The 23,012-nt window shown below is 41.9% G+C and overlaps 1 protein-coding gene across 4 annotated transcripts in view; it reads left to right on the top strand.

Annotated features, from left to right (window-relative positions):
- The window catches only part of spryd3 (SPRY domain containing 3), a 239,181-nt gene that overhangs the window by 207,119 nt on the left and 9,050 nt on the right, over positions 1 to 23,012 (top strand). For 3 of the 4 annotated variants that reach the window (XM_063037983.1, XM_063037985.1, XM_063037984.1), the window contains 2 exons: positions 13,700 to 13,819; positions 22,232 to 22,371. In XM_063037983.1, coding sequence (XP_062894053.1) covers positions 13,700 to 13,819; positions 22,232 to 22,371 — 260 coding nt within the window. The remainder of the gene's footprint in view (positions 1 to 13,699; positions 13,820 to 22,231; positions 22,372 to 23,012) is intronic. The other variant, XM_063037986.1, reaches the window with a different exon arrangement.

A 23,012-nucleotide genomic window follows, 5' to 3' on the forward strand; every position in this document is an offset into this window, starting at 1 on the left:
AGAGTAAGTTGAATGTTATAGGGGCATCCCAATTAGCTTCACCACTCTTGACCTTAACCACTGGAAAGAACTCTGCCAGGATTGACTCTGTTTATCACTATTCAGTGACTAATGCTGGAAAACATCCAGAGTGTCAAGTATTGTGCTCAGTTTTGGCCCCTGCGAATAAATAACCTTCAGTCATACAGACTGAAGCAAGACCTCTCAAGTGTGAACCTGCACTGCAGTCAACAACTGTGAACCTGAAATGCTGCAATCAGTACCTTCAGGAGGGCAGAATATTGAAACCCTCAATAATGTTCTTATTTCACACTTTTCACTTAGCAAAAGGACTGGGCGTTATCCTCGGGGAGAGCAAACAAAATATGGGTACTACAAAATCTGTGTTGGATAACACTAAAGCAAGAAAAAAAATGTTAGAGGATATCCCTTTAGCTAGATAGAAATCAGTGAAAAAGAGGTCAAATGCCTTGTATTGTAAAGGTTGGAAAGCTGCAAACTTGATAACATTGTTCTCATTTTTAATGTTGATCTTCAAATAGAAATCCTGAGAATGTTGCTATCCCAGTAGCTGCACTGAAATTATATCTGAATCTTAATAGTAGTATCACAATAAGTGGTTTGTGCAGATTAGACTAGTCGTGCATGGCTGTCGATCTGATTAAGTGAATTGTGTACTTGTAAAGTAGACAATACAGCCAAATGGCGCTGTTAAGTGGATAACCTGTAGTCTACCTTTCTGCTTTGGATTGGAGGTATGCTTTAACTTGCACTCAAGATAATAGAGGTTGTGTGAAGGTGAAATCAAGCCATTATGGAATGCACTTTAAAGAAAGCAGTAAACCCTGCACCTATCATGTCCTCAAGCCATCCTTCAAAAATGCTGCATTGAATTTTGCGCTCACATTAAGTTAAGTGTTTGCTTCTGAAATGGGACATGATCCCGTGGCCTTCCAACTTGGGGGTGGGAGTGCTATTACTGAGCTAAGGCTGTCATTTATGTTACATAAAAGATATAAAAGTTAGCATGATTTCATCATTTGGTTCATTTTAGTTTTGGAAGTATGTATCTGACTTTTGAACAAGAGAATAAACAGCTATGTATTGACAATTGCTTTTGATTGCCAATGGGATGATAAGACATGCCCACAATGTACATATTACTCTGTACTCTTCCTCATACAACTAAATCTTTTGCAAGGAATGCAATTTCAGCTTTATAAAACACCGATTAGTCCACATCTGGAGTATGGCATTCAATTCTGGTTACCCTGTTATAGGAAGGGTATGGAGGTTCCTAAAGGTTATTATATCCAGGGGTGGTAGTGGGGACAAGCTCTCACTACATATTAAATGCTCCCAGTGGCGTGTGTAGCAAACAGCCTCTGACAACCAAGTCCAGCTCCTGGCCTTCACCTGTGGCTTAGCTACTAAGCCCAGCAGACCCGTTTCTGCTGACACGAGAATCAGCAAAGGCTGGTTACTGACACCTAAAAACCAGTTGCTTCGGGCAAATGAGGATCGTCAACCGTAGTTGGCAGCTACTTTGAAAAGGAATCTCTAATCTCAAACCTCCGCTGCCTTGCTGCTATGCCCATTCATGGGGAAGGCTTTGAGAGTAAATCCCAACACTGACTGACAACTCCTGCAATGCCTCTTGTGCCAAACTGATTCAATCTCTGCTGTTCCCTTGGATTCATCAGCTGCATAGGGGTGGGTGGGGAAGGAGCCTGCTGCATTGACAACAGCTTGCTCTCTATATTGTACTGCCCCAGACTGCGTATCAAGTAGACACCTAGGTTGCAATATTTATGTTCGAGCCTGACAAATAGAGTGCCTCAATTGATCCAGGGCTTGGAGAAGGTTCTCTCTGTCTCCCTTGTCTCTCTCCCTTCCCTACCACCCACTTCCTCCCACATCTCACCCTCTCCACCCCCTCCCACTCTCCCTTTGTTTATCCTGCTCCCTCCCTCCCTCTGTCCGTCCCATTCCCTCTCTCCGTCCCTCCACTGCTCCCTCCCTCTCACTCCTGCCCTCTCCCGCCGCCTACCTCCCACCCACTTTCTCCCCCCTCCCCTACCTCCCACCCTCTCTCTCTGTCCCTCTGCCTCCCACTTTCTCTCTTCCCCTCTGCCTGCCTCTCTCTCTCCCTATCCCCAATGCCTCCCCCTCTGCCACCCCCTCTCCCTTTCTCTCACCTTCTGCTGCCCTCTCTTCCTCTCTGCCTGTCTGTCTCTCTACCTCCCACTCACTCTCCCCCTTCCTCTCTGCCACCCCCTCTCCCTCCCCCCTTTGTCTCTCTCTCTCTCTTTCTCCTTTAGCCTCCCATTCTCTTTCTCCCTATGCCAGCCCCTCTCCCTCTCTGTCTCCCCCTCTCCCTCCCACTGTCTCTCTCCCTCTGCTTCCCTGTGCCTTCTGCCTCTCTCTCTTTCTCGAGCCCCACCCCTCCTCCAGCCCCCCCACGCCCTTCCCCCTCTCTGCCTCCCTGACTCCACACCCCTAGTGTTCCCTGCCTCCCTTCTTCTCCAGCACTTTACCTTTTCCACTTATTTATTTTACTTCTTCCCCCCGCCCCACCCACCTGGCTTCACATTATCACCTTCTAGCTTGTCCTCCTCCTCCTCCTCCACCTTCTTATTCTTCCATCTTCCACCTTCCTTTCCAGTCCTGATGAAGGGTCTTGGCACAAAACGTAAACAGTTTATTCATTTCCATGGATGCTGCCTGACCTGAGTTCTTTCAGCATTTTGTGTTTATACATAGTGCCCTAGGTGTGTGGAACAACTTGCAGGAAGTAGTGGTAGCCGCAGACACAATCACAGTGTTTGGGGGTGGGGGGCGGGTTGTACATGTCCATGGATAGGAAAGGCATAGAGGGATATGTGCCAAATGCAAGATAAACATCTCAGATACCATAGACATTTCTACAACTATGCCTGTTTCACCCCATCTCTCATCCTCTACACATCCCATTTCCCGATCACAGGCTATACTGTTCCTTTTGCAGCCTCCCACCCTCCCAGAAAGTATCTTAAATAGCAGAATGTTATCCTGAATGACTGATCATACCAGTCAAGAAAAATTGGTGGGCCTGTGTCTGTTTTCTCTAGAATAGAGAGACAGAAGGGTGACCAGGCTTAGGTTTTCAAGATTATGGTAGGGTTTAATTGGGTGGAGATAGAAAAGATATATTCAACTCCGAGGTCAGACCAGTTCTGGGGACTATAAATATGGTAGATGACAATAAATTCACAAATAACATTCAGAAATAAAGCTAAATAGGCAAATGAAGGAGAATGGAACGGAAGAATATGGACACCAGCAACTTTGATATGTGTTGGAAGAATATGATGGTGAGTTTCAATAGAGGAGTGGAAGGAGGTTTATGTGGAACATTGGCATTGACACAGAGCAGTTGGGCCATGTGGCCAGTTTCTGTGCTGTAAATAATTTATGTTTATTTATCCAAATGATCAGTCGTACATATGCAGGTAAACTAGGCCATTGGTCATTAATGCATGCAAACAGGCAGAAAAATGTATACAGATGACTTGGACTGGTGTCAAGTTATGGAAGGTGATTACAGAGTAAGCCAGAGAGAAATGGATTGTGTGGGTTTTGTGTTTCAATGGGCTTGGGAGTTGAGGTGATCAGGAGAATATGGGCACCTGCCCAAGAATTCCTGCTTATTCTGGACTATGCTTCAGAACACTACAGCTGAGTTATTTAATTTAAAATACCTGACTAATGCCAAGTTCTACATTAAGAAGCTGCAAACTACAAAGTCTTTCCATTAGCTAATGGTATTTTTCCATACATTCCATCTTCAAATCTTGTGAGCTCAGCCAGAAGTTCCAAGGCAAGTGAAAAAAGGAGGGTGTAGTTGAATCCAGTGCTGTTAATATTCAGGATGTCAGAAGTATCAGCCTCTTTTTCTTGTGCCAAAGCCCAAAAGTACAATAAATTGACCTAGAAATTTTCCTCTTCCCATGCCCACAGCTACAATGGAAAGCCTACCAGGACATAGTGGGAAGAAAGGGATAAGTTATCACATACAAAGCAAAATGAACTTGTGGACCTAATTCAGCCTCAGGATATCCTTAAGCGTAGAACACCAACTTGCATTTACTTCATACTTTTAATGCAGGAAAGTGTCCCAAAGCATTTCATGGACGCATGTTCAGGCAAAGATTGGCTGCCACCCCTTAAGAGACATTAAAATAGGAGATCAAGTACATAGTCAGTGAAGTAAATTTGAGAAATGTCTTGAAGATGGTGAGATTTAGAGAAAGAACAGAGGAACTTGGGTTTGAAATAACTGAAGGCACAGTCACCCATGGTGGGCTGAAGGAAATGGATACAAGTCTAGCCCTGTGGCATTAGAGTGTGTAGAAGGTCCTTGAGTTGACTTGTTATAGAACGTGTTAACCACCAGACTGCTGAGTAGATTGGAAAGAAATTTAAAATTGGGGCCTTGCTAGATCATGAATACATGTGCATAGTGGGGGGTGGGGGAGGTGAGTAGTGATTTGGCTCTGCACAAGTAAGTACAATGGCATTAAGTTCATTCTTGGAGTGGATATGATGGGGTTAACGAGGGTAGAAGGAAATGCTTAATTGATGGAAAATGAAAATCAAAAAACTGCAGACACTGTAAATCTTTTTTAAAAAAAACACAAAATGCTGGAAGTATTCAGCAGGCTAGGCTGTACTTGTGGGAAGAGAAGCAGTTAATATTTTATGTAAAAGACCCTTCATCAGAAAGGATCTTCGACCTGAAGTTCAGCACAGGCAGGTGCAAGCTGCTGTGTTATCCCATTGTGAACCAAAGGTTTATCACAGACATTCTATTATTGGTCACAGATAACAAACCATTTACGACTAAGCCAACCGTTTTATGTTCTATTGGTTAACATTTTGCAGAAGTGTGTATGCAGACCTTTCAACTGATATGGCTCATTAGCACTTATACATTTCTGTCCTGGGGAGAGAGTGCCATAACACCAAATTTAAACTGTTAAATTATTCAGAGACATTGACCTTAAATTAGATAAATATAGCCTGAGTTGAATTAAGTTTTGTAAATTAACCTGGGAAATACACGCCTGGATAGCTTTAGAAGAGAAATTGAAAACATCTAGGTTCCTGTGCTGAACAGAAATATTGACATTTGCAATTAAGCTTTTATAGCAGATCCTATATATAAAAAATCTTGTGGCTGTTTATTTTTCTTGTGAGTTTCTTCAATTGGACTAACTTCTTATTACTTTCCTAATATAGTATCATTTTTTCCATGAGATGCAGCGTGTAGGTAAGATGTCAATGGATATTGGGATACAAGACAAATATGCAAAGTCTGTCTTGGTAAACAAGAGGTTGCATTGTAGGATTAGATGTAAAGCTGTATAAATGTGAAGTGTGATCGAAAGCAGCTGTTTTGGAAAATGGCTAATTTGGAATTGTAACAAGAAGTGATAATCTGAAATTTGGTGTAAGTCAGATATCTTGCTTCTGTGGCCTGGCAGCTCTGGAGCTATTTTCCATATTTCCACAGTTTCTGCATCCAGTAGCATAGTTAACTTCCCCTTAGTTCCCTCCACTTTCCCTACATTAATGAAGTTAATTTTTGAAGCCAGACAATGGAGAGGGTGACAAAAACTGGCACATTTATTGCTAAGTGTAAAAGTCCAAAGGTCCAAAAGAAAATCCCTGCTATGCTGAGTTAGCTGCGGTACCCAGTGAGGTTATTACTGCTTGGGAGAGAATTCACCTAGGACTTCGGCCCTTACTCACTGTCCCATGACTTCTGCTGGAAAGTGCAGGTACTGTTGGCATTAGGCAGCAGCTGGATCTGACTTGATTTGGTGCACCAACAATAGCCTATTGACTCTATTTGCCTGGAGTAGGAGAGAAGCACTGATGTTCCTGGAATTGTAATCCAGCAAGGACTTGGCACCTTTGGGAAAAGAGAACTGTGGAAGGAAAAATGCAGTAACTGATGTTAAAACTGATTCCTTGTGGTGACAATGCATGAGTCTATGCCTGCACCTCCTGCCCTTATTTCAATTATTTATCTCCTTAATGATTGGAATTGATAATTTAGGAAGGAAGCAACAAAAATTGTAACAGTTCAGAAACAGTATAAAGGCATTTTTTGGAAGTCAAGTCACTTTAAGTTGTTGAATTTGCTGAAATCTGTTCCTGCAGATGATCCCTAAAAGTAGTTTCCTTTTTCCCTAACAAAGTTGAGGTAGAACAAGTCTTTCAAATAATTTAGCAAATTTTGTCCTGCTTTGTAGCTACGGTGTGTTGCACCTAAACTGCACATTTCAAATCGATCTCAGCCTCTTGTACAGAGCAAGTATAGAGAGTATTCAGAATTGAGGGGCTTCAGTTATGTGAAGAGACTGAAGAGGTTGAGGTTGAGCAGGAGAGAGGTGTTCATACCCAGCTACAATTTTGATGACATAAGGAAGAAACAGTTATGAGTGGCAGTAGGATTGGTTAAGAAATCATAGAAACGAACTGAGAAAAGAACCTTTTCCCCCCACTCAGCATATTGTTGCAAGCTGGGTTGCACTGCCTAGAAGACCAGTGCAATAGAAATGGGTTCAATACTAATAGAGATTTGGATAAACACTGCGTAAATGTGTAAATAGTTGTAAGGTTATTCGGAGGAGCTAGTTAACCAGCAGGGGCACAGTGGACATTTGATCTCCTCTTGTGGTCTGTTATTTTGTTGACACATTTCATGCAAGTAAACAATGGTGTGTGATGTTAGCAGAGGAGCAGAGTACAAATGTGAAGAGGTCATTGTGTTTGAGTTTTTGTTAGATCACGTGCAAGAATCGGGGTTGATCCTGGACTCCTGATTGCAAGTGGGTAATGAAGGAGCCAATCAGGTTTGAGGTAAGTGTTCAAGGCTAGAACAAGATTGACAAGATTATGGTTCAGATTCCAAATCCCCTTTTAGAAAACAGGACTAAATGGAAAAGTGTACAGATGTATCTTTTAAACTAAAGGCAAAATGATTAGGTTAAACAGTTCTGAGGGATAGGGAAGGATCAGGCCATTTGAAGGTGGTGTAGGGGATCTGATGAAATGTGGGGTAAGTGAAGTTAAGGAATGTGGGGTGGATATATGGAGGCGAGTGGTTTATGCAAACGGATTGGACTGGAATATTGTATGGTCCTTTCTAACTGATTAAAATGTATTGTTAAACAGGTTACTTGTAATGATATGCCACAGGGTCAACACACTAATAAACACAACAATGCATATTAGCACTGGTAATGCATATAAAAAATGCTGTCAATAGAAATAAAGTAATGCCGCCAATGTGTACAAGATAATAGCGCTAATGCGTGTACAATAACAGCGCCAATGTGTATAATGTAACCCTGCCAATGCATATACAATAAAAACTTCAACATGCATAAAATAATGGCGCGAGTGCATATACTATACTGGCACCTAAACAAAAACAACAAAGTGCCAGTACGCATGTATAATAGAGCATCATTCATGCATAAGTACCAAAGATCCTGTGTGAATGACCATTTGATTGTGTATGCTAAACTTTGATTGCAGTTGTGTACGTCTGTGTGAGGGCGTGATGTGGTGTCTGTGACTGAAGACATGTTTGTGTGCAGATGTCTCTGTATGTTTATGTTGGCCCTGCAGTAAAACAGGTGACTGAACCAAGCACATTTCCTGTGTGCTTTGGTGAGGCTAAAATTGATCTGTTTCCCTGTGTTGGAAGGACAATCCTGCACTAATTTACCACATTTTATTGAAACATTTAGCATTAAACAGTGTCATTCTTAGCCTTTGCCCTCTTTTAGTCCTGAACCCATCAAGTTCTTTATTCTCCAGTACCTAATCCGGCTCCCTGAGTGAAAATGTTCATCTTTGTTCAGGTTCTTCTACCATTAGGTTTAAATTTGTAGCTTCTGGTTACTGACCCATTCTCCTGAAGCATTTACTCTTATCAAACCTATCATCATGAATATCCCTGTTAGGTCACATCAAAGTTTAATCCAAATAAGTGTGATTTGTGCAGTTTGGCAGGACTAATAAGCGTGGGCTCGCCATGAGGACTCTACAACTCATGTTCTCAATGTTTATCCTGTTATTTTCTCCTTTTTCGTATTTACACAATTTGTTGTCTTTTGCACATTGGTTGTTTGTCCATCTTTGCAGTTTTTCATTGTTTCTGTTGTGTTTCTTTATATATACTGTGAATGCCCACAAGAAAATGAATCTCAGGGTTAATGTATTTATGAAATTTACTTTAAACAATGAATGGTAGAGCCCTAGGGAGTATTGAGGAACAAGGGGACCAAGGAGTTCAAGTGCAAAGATGACTGAAGGTGCCATGCACATAAATAAGGTGATGAGGGAAATATATGGGCTACCTGCCTTCATGAGCTGTGGCAGAGAATCTATGATCAGAAAGGTTTTATGAAACATTGGTTAGGCCACAGCTGAAGCACTGTGTACAGGTCTGGCCACACTAAAGGAAGGAAGTGATTAGATTATGAAGACACGTAGTCCTCTTTTATTGTCATTTAGTAACGCATGCATTAAGAAATGATACAGTGTTCCTCCAGAATGATATCACAGAAACACAAGACAAACCAAGACTGAAAAACTGACCAAAGCCACATAATTATAACATATAGTTACAACAGTGCAAAGCAATACCGTAATTTGGTAAAGAACAGACCATGGGCACAGTAAAAAAAAAAGTTTCACAGTCTCTCGAAAGTCCCATCATCTCACGCAGACGGTAGAAGAAAGAAAACTCTCCCTGCCATGAGCTTCCAGCACTGCAAACTTGCCAATACAGCATCCTGGAAGCACCCGACCACAGCCGACGCTTGGTCCGTCCAAAAACTTCGAGCCTCCGACCAGCCCTCCAACACCGAGCACCATCTCTGCTGAGCGCTTCGACCCCGGCCCCGGCAATAGGCAAAGCCAAGGATTTGGGGCCTTCCCCTCCGGAGATTCTCGATCGCATAGTAGTGGCAGTGAAGCAGGCATTTCAGAAGTTTCTCAAGACGTTCCTCCGTGCTTCTCACGTCTGTCTCCATCAAATCAGGATTGTGCACGGTACCTACTTAACAAATACGACATCATTTTGGAGTGGCCGCGCGCACTGCGTTGCGCCGCCATCTTCTCCTCCCCTCCGAGAGAAGATTGCACTGAAGAGGGTGCAGGTCACCAGGATGTTTCCTGAGATGGAGCATTCAGATTCTGAGGAGAGACAGGAGAGGTTGTGTTTGCTTTTCTTGAAGTAGAGGAGGCTGAGGGCGAACCTGAGAAAGGTATACAAAAATATAAGAGGCATAGATAGAGCAGATGGTAGGAAACTTTTCCCCATTGTACTGGTATGTAAAACCTGAAGGTATAGGCTTAGAGTAAGGGGTAAAAAGTTTAAAGAATATCTGAAGAAGAGCTTTTACATCCAGTTGGTGGTTGGAATCTGGAACACACTGCCTCGGGGTGGTGCTCTCACAAGATTGAAGTATTATCTGAATTAGTACTTGAATCATCAAGACATAACAGGGTACAGACCAAGTGTTGGTAAATGGTATCAGTATCGATGGCCGATAGCAACATGATAGGAAAAAGGGCCTGTTTAAGTGTCATGTATTTAGGTGCTCCATGGAATAAGCTCCTAATCATTCCTCCACACAGAAGTCTCACATTCTTGGTAACATCCTCACAAATACTTTCTATACCCTTTGTAAAAGATTTTACATCTCTCCTGAAGTGTGTTCCCCAAGACGTTACAAAATATTCCAAGTATTTAGAAAGCTCTTTTGTGGTCTTTGGGATTTTAAACCCTCTTCCTTGCTATATAATATCCTATATGTTTTTTAAACACCTTAAAAATTTGATAAGACACTTGTGTATATAGACACTAAGGTCTCCCTTCTTATTTACACTTGTCAATCTTGTGCCATTGATAGTATACTGTTTTTCCAAGTTAATCCTCCTAATTTGCCTCACCTCACTCCTCTCTGTATTGAACTCCATCTGCTATGCTCTGAGAAGGTTAGAACTATCCATACCATTTACAACTTTGTCAAATTTTGGGTCATCTGCAAACTTTATAATACGTGTCCCTACGCCTGAGTCAATATTGTTTATCTAAATTACTAAGTGTAATAGACTCAAAACTGACCTTTGTGATTAGCTGCGGGTCTAAAAAGTATTCCTCCACCACACTTAGCTGCTTTTCACTAAGCTAATTCCATTTCATAACATTGTTTTCTCTTTAATTCTAAGAGAGTTTCTTTCTAGTTTCTTAATGAGCCTCAGGTGCCAATTCATCAAATGCCTTCCAGAAGTCGATATGGACTGTCTTGAACAACCTCTGCTACTTTGTGATAGAATGTAATCAAATTCATGCTGCTTCCCTTTGACTAACCCATGCCTTTTCCAAATTAAAATTTATTTTGATCCTTCTAATGATTTCCAAGTTCTTTTTCATTGCTAATCATTGGCTGGCAAACCTGTAGTTTCTGAGTTCATCCACACTCCTGTCTTGAGTAGAGCAGTGCTCTGCCTGTCATCTGCCCATTTATAACCGATACTTCTGCTACTTCAGCTTTGCATCTCTCAGTACCTGCTGACTCCCCCAACTTTAGTAAAATTTTAACCTGTTTTTTCATTCCTATTTCTATCCTGTCCATAAGCATCACCACCTTTAGTATGATCTTCATATCATCTGTTATAATGAGGAATTATTTTTGGCCTTTTTATTTGCTAATGACTTGTGTTTCAGTTGATCTTGTAACCTCTCCTTGCCTTACACATTACCATTACCATCAGTATTTTCTGGTATCTTGCTGTAATTATTGCAAACCAAATTATTTTCTAGAGGCAGTTACTTGCAGCTCTCCTAATATATACTCTGTTTGGCCAACCTCAATTTGCAGAACCAGAACAGACATTTAGCTCCTTTCTAATTGGACAGTTTGATTGAGGAAGCTCTTTTGTCCAAGTATCAAAGTTAAAAGTAAATTTATTATCAAAGTACATATATGTCACTATATACAACCCTGAGATTCATTTTCTTGTGGGCAATCACACACAGTAGACACAAAATACACAATAGAATCAGTGAAAGACCACACTCAACAGGGTGGACAACAACCAATGTGCAAAATAAAAACAACAATCTATGCAAAAGAAAAAGAAAAAGTAAAAGAAATACTAAATAAGTAAGCAATAAATATTGAGAACATGAGATAAAGAGTCCTTGAAAGTGAGTCCATAGGTTGTGGGAAAAGTTCAGTGATGGGGTGACTAAAGTTGAGTGAAGTTATACCCTCTGGTTCAAGAGCCTGATGATTGAGGAGTAATAACTGTTCCTGAACCTGGTACTGTGGGTCCTGAGATTCCTGTGCCACCTTCCTGATGGCAGCAGCAAGACAAGAGCATGTCCTGGGTGGTGGGGGTCCTTGATGATAGATGCTACTTTCCTGTGATAGAGCTCTGTATAGACATAATCAATAGTGGGGAGAGCTCTACCCATGATGGACTGGGCTGTATCCACTACTTTTTGTAGGCTTTTCCATGCAAGGGCATTGGTGTTTCCATACCAGGCCATGATGTAGTCAATATACTCTCCACCACACGTCTATAGAAGTTTGTTAGTTTTAGATAACATGCGGAATCATTGCGAACTCCTAAGGAAGTAGAGGCTCTGCAATGCTTTCTTCACAATGGCACCCTGAGCAGATCCTCTGAAATGTAACACAGAGGAATTTAAAGTTGCTGACCCTCTCCACTTCTAATTCCCCTGATGAGGACTGGTTTGTGGACCTCTGGTTTCCTCCTCCTGAACTCAGAGATCATCTCCTTGGTATTGCTGACATTGAGTGAGAGGTTGTTGTTGTGGCACCACTCAGACAGATTTTCAATCTTCCTTCTATATGCTGGTTTGTCACCGCCCTTGATTCAGCCAACAACAGCAGTGTTATCAGCAAACTTTAATATGGCATTGGAGCTGTGCAGTCATAGAAGTATAAAGTTATCATAAATATAAAATATCAGACATCCCACTTCTTAGACCACTTGTTTATTCCAAGGCTACATTAGGGCCATAAGAATCTTCTAATTCTACAATTCAATTTTTGCTACTAGTCTTGGGAATTTGCCAAAATATACTTATCCATTACCTCCTTGTTTGAGGTTTTATTAAACAGATTCTCAATAATGAAACACTTCACTCTCTGCTTCTTGAGTTAAATAGATTCAGTTCCTGAACAAACTAGTATCTCTTTATATTTTGAACTGTAACATCATCCTTGAGCAATACTGTTAATTTCCTTACTCTTTATTCTTCTCTATTTCCTGAGGGTTTGATCACCAGCAATATTAACAATGTATTCCTCACCTTGTTTGATTGTTCAAACAAATAATGCCTCTGACAATTTTGATATTTTCAATCTAGTCCCTGTGATTTTCTAGAATATTTCTGATTTCACTATCATCTATAGCTGTTTGCACTCTAGACCCAAAATGTCTTTTCTGCTTTCTTTTTCTCTTCCTCCGACCTAATTAGTTCAAACCCTCCCCAATTATCTTGATAATTGTACCAAAAAAGATGAACCAAGCTGCTTAACAAGCTAGCAAATGACCAAACTGCAAAATTTGATGTTGGCCCAGATGAGACTTTCAGTTGGATGACCAAAACTTTGGTTTAAAACAAAAGGAAAGTTGTAAGGGTGATTTTTAAGGAGTGAATATTAAGATAAGCACAGAGCTTTAGGAGGGGAAACTCGAGTTTATGGCCTGACTGTTGAACGCAATCCTGTTTATGGCCTGATGGTTGGCAGAGCAGTAACAATTGTGGCTATTAAGAGGCTAAAATTTTCAGAGAGCAGAGATCTTGGAGGTTTGTAGCACTGGGTGGGGACAGACAAAGTCGAGGGGTTGCGTTTATATTTCAAGAATAAGAAATTTTAGAGCTGAAGTGATGCCAGATTGAGAAGTAATTTAGGTCATTAAAAATGGGGACTTGGGGTGGATAAACTTGATGCAGAATATAGTATCTATAGTAGAATATAGTATCTGTGTACAAAAACACATTATCCATATACTGTATAGTGTTCATTTGTTCAAAGCTGCCTGTGTGTCAGAGTAAGGAAATTCTTCCCTTGTGTTATCCTTCTCTACACTACTCCAAGAACCTTTCTCCCCTCTTATAAATATACAGTTTTCATCACTCCACCATTAGCAGCTGTGCCTTCAGTTTCCAAGATCCTAAGCTCTAGAATTTCCTCCATGAAATTCTCTGCCTTTATGTCTTTCCTTCCTTAAAATCTCAAAATCTTAAAATCTACCCCTTGGACCAAGATTTTGGTCATCTGATATCTCCTCATGTGCTCAGTGTCAAAATTTGTCTGATTACTTTCCCAAGGAGTTGCTTGGCCATTTTTCCTGGGTTAAAGACTGCGAATAAATGCATGCTGTGGAGTATATGACTGAAGGATAGTGCTTGTGTGTTTGAGAGATGGTGACAGTGCCCCTGTGGTTGCAAGTGACTGTTGTATACCACAATGTCTATATGTTTGTGTGAACAAGAGAGTGTGTATACAGTTTATGAAAGAGAGATGTGTGGCTGTGTGTGTGTGTGTGTGTGTGTGTGTGTGTTACTGAATTTTCTGATTTCTTTTCTCAGATGATGGCAAACTTTTCCAAGGAAGTGGAGTGGGAGATCCCTTTGGCCCTCGCTGCTACAAGGGTGATATCATGGGTTGTGGTATCATGTTTCCTCGAGATTATATTTTAGACAGTGATGGTAAGAACATTGTTGGTACAATATATAATATGGAGCGTGCCCCGTATATCGAAAATGGAATTATTCATTTCTGAGTAAGAATGAGTTGGGATGTGGTGACCCAACAATGCAGCCAAATTTATGCAATAGCATGTCTGCTGACTTTTTAGAAATTCAAACATAGAAGGAGCCCCTTAGACCTCTTGACTAGAGTTAGCCCTTCTATTGCCTTGCTCCATTCTCCATTGGATGACCACGTCTTTGATCATCACTTGGAGCTCTCATTTTCTCCATACTTTTGCATTGACCCATTGTCTCTGCACCCACTCCTTAAAGAGTTCTCTCCCAGTCCAGATCCCCTTTTCTCCACTAAGTCCCATCGCACATGTGCTGTCTATTCTGTTTTTAACATAAATTGGAGCAGCCGTACATGCCTTGGTTCCTTAAAGTTAGAGATAGGATGTTCTAAAACAAATGGCTCCCTTGAAACTCTGCACTCTCTGCACTATTAGAAGGATACTGCTCACGTAGGCTGCTGTGATTCAAGATGACTTGTCACCACCATCCTCTCAGATGCACTCAACAATGATAATGCTAGTTATGTGACATTTTCTCATATTTTTGTTTAAATTCCACACTTGCTCCATCTCCTCGCCCTAATGTTAGAAAGAGCTGAATCCCATTCCCCTGTTCCTTCTGTAAACCCCATCCCTCACTGCAGTCTGTGCTCTCATTTCTCTTCCAATTCACCCACATATTGCAGTACTTAAGCTCTGAAAGACCTTTCCCATTAACCCTATTTCCTGCCTGTGTAAGAAGTTTATCTATATTCAAGAACAACTGAATAGTACCTTTCCTACTGTTTCTGGTTAAACTTTCCTAGTCACTCTCTTGGCCTTGCCTGGTCTCTATGAATTTCTTGCCCTTCTGTGACCCAGTGGGAACTCTTTCTCAATTTGTATTATCACTGCCACCAGTAATTGTGTAAACTAAGCTTTAGTAACTTCAAATGTTACAGAAATTCCCTAATTTGCCACTTGGCCTTTTGGTAAAACTAGTGCCATTTAGGAACAATCTAAGGAAAGTGTTCCTGAATCAGGATACTGTAGAGGATTATAGCAGATCCCTCACCTTGTACTTGTAACACCATGGGATAGAAGTCATCAACACCTGGAGATGTGTGTCTCTGTAATCTCATTGGTTTGTCTGTTGTCATTTTTTGCTTGTAATGATCCTTCAATTATCTCTGTTCCCTTCATTTATGCTTAATTTTCTTTATATCTCTGATATTTTATTCTTTTTTCCCTACTGCAAAGACCTGCTATTTATGTGATCTACTATTTTCTAATTTCCATTTGCAAACCATTACACATCTGTATCTGTTTCTCTTTGATTGTCAATGCTACCTTGCTGGTACCCGATATTGACTTGCCAGGAAATGTAACTCTGCAAGCTGCATTTTGCTATTCAGTATATCGCACATTCAATGTCACGTAGACAGAAGTCGCAAAATTGGGCTCTGTGTTATTTTCAACTCCAGAGCTGCACTATGGCACTGTACATAGAAGATCATGCGCTTATAACAAGAGTGCATTTTTAATGTGACTGCTACTTAAGTGGAATAGAATTCCATGTACACTTGGATGCGTGGAGAGTAGGCAGTCGATTCTGCTGATCCTTGTGCAATATTGATTTTGACAAATTGGCCTGTCTCAATCTGGTGATTGCCAGGTGGTACCCGTGCACAGGAAACCTGTTTCAACAGTGAGCGGACATCATTGGTGCACTAGTTAAAAAGATTCTCAATGACTTTCAGGCTCTAGGCCGATCCTACTAGTGTTAGCATAAACAGGCATTACAGTCACCATGGGTGAGGTGAGCTTTTTCTGTGCTGTACATTATGTTTGTGGAGAACAAGTTGTACATGCACTCAGGAGCAATGTGTCCAAAGTGGTCGTCTTTGAGATATGTCTCCTGCAGTTGGCCGATCTCCAACTGCAAAGTCATGTCCCAGTCATTCTGCCCAGGGCAGTCAAGGTCATGGTAGGTCACTATATCTTTGCTTGCAGGGAGCTGTGGCAGATGTGGGTAATGTTATCCAGGTTGCAGCCACCTCTGGAGGTGAGGTGGGTTCTCTACTTAAGTAGAGAGGGTTTCATCTACTCTCTGAGTAGAAAGCAATTACTAAAAATTTTTAAAATCTGCACCAGCTGGGAATATGAAAATAAAAGCAGTCCTGGAAATACTCGAACCCTATGTCTCCTTCCACAAATGCTGCCTGATCTGAGTGTTTTCAGACCTTTCTGATTTTATTCAAGGCAGAGCAGATGTGTGGCTTTCTATGGTACAGGCAATTAATTTACAGGGCATGAAAGGCTCCACACCAAGTCCATTGCCTGTACAGGAGACCCAAACACATTCATTTCCCCAGCATTGGAAATGCTCACAGCAGTCACAAGCACGTAATCAACACACTGCACACCCAGAGAGTAAGTACAACTCTCTTGAGGCAGTCTGCTGTACCAGACCATTGAATGTCTTTTAGAGTTCAAAAAGCTGTCCCCTAAATTCCTGTGAGTAGTCCAGATGGGTCTTGAGCCAAAATGTTGATTGTCCTTTTTCCTTCTCAGTTGCTGACTGACCCACTTTGTGTGTTGCTTCAGATTCCAGCAGGTGCTATCTCTGGTGTCTCCACCTAGCTACTGTAGTTGCACAAGCTTCTCAAGTGGTGTAAACTGTGGACAGAGGCAATTCCTGACTTTGATCCAGAATTGTGAAGGAATATTCTTCACTTGTTTGAATGAGTGTGTGCCAGCAGCATTGATGATGGTTGACATCTGTCAAGAAAAAGCTCCTTGCATGATTAGTACCCCATCCTTCACCCGAGTGTTTCCTGAGCATAACTAGCATACCAGAGCTGTAGTGTTTGCGTCATAAGAATGCAGTGACTCCCAAAGGCTGCTTTGACTATACATTGCAATGCTACCATCTATGGTACTCTTCCAAAGCACTCGTCATTCTGGCTTCAGCCTAAACCCTGGACCTCTCTACCTAGCAGTGGAGTGGGGGTGCCTTCATTCCATGCATTGTGGTGCATTTAGATTATCTGGTGCTGAACAATACAGAATTATTATCCCAGCCATGTGTGTGTCGCATGAGTCAATAAGAACAAAGGAAAACAAGACCCTCGGTCCCATCCTAATTCCCATCTTTCTTTTCTCCTTTCCCTGATAATTTCTGCTGAAGCTCGACTACAGCTGATGAACACAAAACCAAACATGTTGAATCGTTTTTGCCCATCCAATTAAGAAAAAAACACTTGCATCAATGAACTATCCTTGTCCATACCCTTAATGCCTGTTTTCTATGTGCCTTTTACAGTCCTGCTAATGTGTCCCTTGTTGCCATAGAGTGCTGCTCCTGTGCAATGGAGAAGGCTGTAGGTGGGCCTGAAGGAGAAGCTCAAGTTACTCATGGGCTTCAAGCCACACCATCTCCCCTGGAGTAGTCTGAGCTGGCTGCTTGCTGGAAAACAGCAAGGGTGTTCAGCATATGGCAGTGGTATAACTATAAATGCTGTCACTCTGAGAGAATAAAGGAAAACAAGACATGCTTCCCCAAGGCAGCATCTCAGCAACCCTGGTAATCTTTGAGGGAATGGGAGATCATGTTTCAACCATATGTCTGTTGACTTCAGCCACCAGGTGGTGTATGATGATTGAGTCTCTGTTGAAGTGAAGCTGACGATCATATCCATGTTGGAAAAGATGAGCTCCAGATTCCATGCAAAGCCAAACAGGCATAAGACTTCACTCCTGATGTTGATCACTTCCCCCCATCTCCCACCTTGTACACTCTAATGTATTTCAGCCTTGGGCATAAAGGATTGCTCCTTATCTCCACCTCATCAACCAAGGCATCCAGAATTATGTTTGAAAATCAGTGTTTGCTGTCTTCTGAACTCTCCCATGACTTGTTACTGCCTTGGTAAAGCATTGCTGTAATAGGTGATTGGCAGCAATAAACGCCTTCCATGTAAGAGGAGAAGTTGTGACTTCTCTCCGAGGTGGTAGCCACTGCTACTATTACATTTGTTGGGTGTACATTAACGCAATTAGTTCATTCTGACTGGATGCTGCAATTGATATATTGAGATGTGGACATGATTTTAAAGCGCAGCTTATATCATCAGCTTGCACACAACGATTTCAGCGCATGTTTCAGTCTTCCCACGAGGTTATTAACTAACAAAGGAGAAGATGCGTTCCATCTCAGTTAATCTAGCCTCACCCACTTAATGTCAGAGGTTGAAGTTATGGAACTCTCCGTGGGAGGGAAATTCAATCGACTGTCAGGTGAACAGAATTCCTATGCTCAGCAGCAGTAAAGAAGTAATTGGCAGTCTTGTCACGTACTAGACTTTAGGAAAGGTAAACTTTCCCAAAAAGAATTTCTATTGTTGCAAATGTTAGTAGGTAGCATTCACTGTTCTCAGAATCAGGTTTATTGTCACTGACATATGTCGGGAAATTTTGTGGCAGCAATACAGTGCAAAGATAAAAATATTATAAATTACAATAATATATAAGAAATAGTGCAAAAAGAGAGCTAAATAGTAGGGTAGTGTTCATGAGTTCATGGAATGTTCAGAAAACTGATGGCAGAGGGGAAGGAGCAGTTCCTAAAACATACTCAGGCTCCTATACCTCCTCTCTGATGGTAGTACTAAGAAGAGAGTATGCCCTGGGTAGTGAGGGTCCTTCATGCTTTTTGGGGCATCACCTATTGAAGATGTCCTTGATCCTGGGGAGGCTAGTGCCCATGATGGAACTAGCTGAGGCTACAACCCTCTGCGGCTTTTTCCGATCCCGTGCATTGGAGCCTTCATACCAGACATGATGCAACCGGTCAGAATGCTCCATGGTACATCTGTAGAAATTTGCAAGAATATTTGGTAACATACCAAATCTCCTCTGACGTGCCTTCTTCATGATTGCTTCAATATGTTGCATCTCTGAGTGTTGCTTTAATAACACTTCCTATTCTAATATGACAGTAGGCTGTCCTTGCTTCTGTCAAGCCAGCACCTCCACCTATACCTCACCTAGAGATGCAGAGGCTTTCCATCACTTAGTATAGCTAATGTAGTTCCTCAGGTCATTGTAACTGTGTATATTTCTCTTTCAGGTTTCTGTAGTTGCTCAGATTTTTCCTCCTCATTTCTAGAACATTCTGGCCGTTTACAGCACAGCAAGTTTCAACCCAGTCCTTGGATTCCCCCTGAACCTGTCATTGAATTGGATCCCTCCTGTCCCTCCTGGACTTTGGATCTCCTGCGCCCCCCCCCAAAAAAAACTGTCTTTCAGGAGGATTTGATTACTCCGGCTACATTGAACAAGTTAGGTCATTGGACAAATAACCTAGAAAACAAAAGGTCAGATACCACCGTGAATTTCTTTTAAACAAAAATGTTGGAATTGTAAAAAGCCAACTCGTTCACACGACTGGCAGAAGGAAGCCTACTTGAGTGTTCTTGCACCAAAGTGGTTGCCTGTTAACTGTGCTTTGAAATGGCCCACAAAGTTATACAGATCAAATGCCTGTAGAAAAGAACCTGAAAGTTTTCACCATTGACTCAGAACCCCAGGAAGTCACAAGCTATTAAGTCAAACACAGCCAGGGAAACTAATTACCACCTACTGTCCAGCCTCAGCTAATGAGTCTGTGCTTCATGTCAAAGCAGCATTTTAGGCTAACGGGTGGGAGCCTCACTGTTCATCGCAGAGTGGTTGGGGGTAGCATTAATACTGACAGACATCCTTGCATTCTGAACAAATAACTGTCATTCTGAACCTGCAACAGTAGTAAGTGAGGCAACACAAGTACAAAAATGACCCAGTCATTGTCCTTGTCAGTCTCTCTGCATTAGGAAGTAGCTATGCAAGTAAATATAGTTAAGCCTTGTGGAGACTCTGTCATCTACAGCTATCATCTTCCCAGCAATGTGGTCCATTTCTATCCAGCTCACAAAAAAAAACAAAACCACTTCAGCTGATTTACAACCCTCAGTCTACAGTCAGTTGTTAGCAATGTGATGCTAAGAGTCATTAACAACAGTCTCATGACACTTAATAATCTGCTGACTGATGCTCCATTTGGATTCTGTTGGGACCACTTGTATCCCGGTGACACTAAATCCTTAGTCCAAACATGGATGAAAGTGCTGAATTTCAGAGATGAGTTGAGGGTGACTGTCTTTGACATTAAGCAGCATGTGACCAAGTGTGGCATTGAAGAACTTTTCTTAAAAAAGTTGAAATCAATGAAAACCAGGACAATCTTTCCACTGGCTGTAGTCAAAGCACTTGGGTAGGAAGAAGGTTGTAGTTGTGGAGGCCAAACATTCTATCACCAGACCATATCCACTGGACAGTGTTGCAACCCCACCCATCATCGTCAGCTGATGCCTCAGTGATCTTCCTTAAGTTCTAAAGGGATATTCATTGTGCAATGTTCAGTTCCATTTGTAACTCATCAGATAATAAAGCAGATCACGCCTGCATGGAACAAAGCCTAGACATCACCCCGGCTTGCTCCTCAACATAAACTCCATTCCCTAGCCACTGGATCCATTCCTCCCGTTGGCAGCTCTGAGACTGAATAGGAATGTTTACAGTCTGGAATGACGTTCAGCCTTGTCTGTGTCTGTGGCATCCCGAAAGGGCAGCTATTTCCATCTCTGGTAAATTGCCTTGCTGTGCTCATCCATAGTCTTCATTTGTGCTTAGGATACCTTTGGACTTCTCTTGGCTGGCCTCCCATTTTCTGTCCTACTAAACTTGAGGTCATCCAGAACTCTGCTGTCATTGAGCAATGTGGTTACAATTTAAGTTTCACTTCATGTAGTTAATTATTTAAGAGTAGAGCTGTGGTCTCAGCGGTGACCCTGGAGGATGGTGCTGGTTATTTCCCGCTATTTTGAGAAATATCCATCAAGCAGTAGTTTCTGTCCTTTAGCCAACTTCCTATCCGTGCTTTTGGGTTTACTTTGATAATGACAGTGCCAAATTCTTTTTGTCCACTTTGAGGAATTAGTCTGCCTAATGCAGTTGATCACCAAAGTTGGGGTGGTGGAAGAGTGGGGTATGATGTGATAATCCTGCTGCAAGCTCCCTGGTGCCTTACCCCTTTAGGTGATATACCAGTAGGTAGAGGTCTTACCTGATTGTCTTAGTGTACAAGCCACAGCTCCACATCACTCAAAAAAATACCCAGGCCATTTTTGGACCTCCAATTTCAAAGCAGTACTTTCTGAGGTTCCTAAGGTTGTCAAGCCGAGGGGTGGTAGTGGGGACAAGCTCCCACTACCTAAAACTGCTCCTCATGGCATGCACTCAAATAGCCTCTGACAACCAAGTCCAACTCCTGGCCTTCTTGTGTGGCTTAGCCTCTAAGCCCGGCGGAACTGTTTCTACTGACAGGAGAAGGGGCGAAGGTGGGTCCTGGCACCTTAAAACCAGTGCTTGTCAGCCTGGGAAGGCAGTCCATTTAAGAGAGGGAAAACTCTGATTTCAAATCTCCACTGCCTTGTGGCCATACGCACTCATGGGAAAGGCTTCGGGGGTAAACCCTGAGGACAAATCCAGAGCTGGAGTCCCGAAGGCAGTCCAACGTTGCCTTCAACCTCGTTCTGGCAACTCCTGCGACGACACTGGTGCCAAGTTGTATCGGCCCTGGCCCTTCCCTGGACAACATTGGTGTCGTGGAGAGGGGAGACTTGCTGCTTGGGCTGCCGGGCTTGTGCTCTGGAGAGGAGAAGCAAGACTTTCCAGGTGCAGATCCATGGTCTCGCGAGACTAATGGATGCCACCGACTTGCTGAGGGTTAAAATGGATTCTGCATTGTTATCAGAGAGCAGGACTCCTGGCTGAAGCTGTCTGGCTTCATAAGAAATGAGTTGCAAATATTGGGCAAGACTTGCAAGTTATAACTTTCATAGCTTTACTGAATGTTAACTGGACGATTTTTTGTGGGGATTGAGTAGACGTCAGGCCTTGATCGACAGGAGTCACAATTTTCAAATGCCAGGATTGTGCATAGAATGTAGTGCGGGTACTGTTCTTATGTGTGTGATCAATTTTTCTATTCCAGGAATGAGGAAATTAAAACAAGTTATTTAAACTTTTAAGACTAAATCATAAATAATAGAATCTCAGTCCTCAAACATTTATAGCAACACTAAACACCTTCTTTAACTGCCTGTGATTTATATATCCTGTTTCATTCTACTGTGTCTTTAATTAATTGAACTTGTCCTGTTTGATGAAACATTAATGCCAGCGTCCCATAATCAATCCATTCAGTTGCAGTTTGAAAGCTTCCGTGCATCTTCCCTGTAAGTACTTTGTCCTGACTGACTGCTTCTTTCCACAGCCGACAGTGATGACTGTATTGACGCTGCAGAAGTCAAATACAAACAGAGACGAGTGAGGAACATCATGTATTTTAATGATGAGGATGAAGAAGATGAAGGAGAAGATATGGAGCAAGATTATGATGGAAAGAAAGTAACGGTATAGACGCATTTCTTGGCTCTGTTTCCCTTGTGTCTCAATCATTTTTCACTACTGTAGAATGAGAGGAGGTAATATAATAGATTATGATTAGATAGCAGATTATTTAATAGCATGCAGATAGTAGGAGTGAAGGAAGGAGTTCTGTGGGTTTGGAGACCTGGGGTAGGATATGACACAGTGTGATAAATCTTCATTTAACATGCTGTTGATGAAAGACAGCAAAAGAGAAGTGACAGCCAGAGTTTGGGAAGGGGTACTCGTCACTTGATCTCTTTTCTTTCTGTTCGAAAGCATGAAAGCTTTGTCTATGTTTGGAGCTCAATTCAAGTAAAGAAATTATTTTTTATATGACAAACTGAAGTGTGTGCTATAGCTTAGCTGTGTCAGAAGGTAATGGATTCAGGTCCTACTCCAAGTGAAAGCTGAGTTTATTGTCAGATGCACAAGTCCATGTGCGCCCAGTTACAAATGAAAACCCTGCAGCAACATCACAGGCACATCACATCAGATATACAACATTCTCAAGAGAAATTAAACATAAATTATATACAAGAAAGAACAAAATTAGACCACCAAGGAACAAAGTCTATTTTGGTGCAAAGTGGTTTTAGTGTTGCTATACTTGGGGCTGTTCAATG

Source organism: Mobula hypostoma, chromosome X1, assembly GCF_963921235.1.
Source record: "Mobula hypostoma chromosome X1, sMobHyp1.1, whole genome shotgun sequence".
Taxonomy (NCBI): domain Eukaryota; kingdom Metazoa; phylum Chordata; class Chondrichthyes; order Myliobatiformes; family Myliobatidae; genus Mobula; species Mobula hypostoma.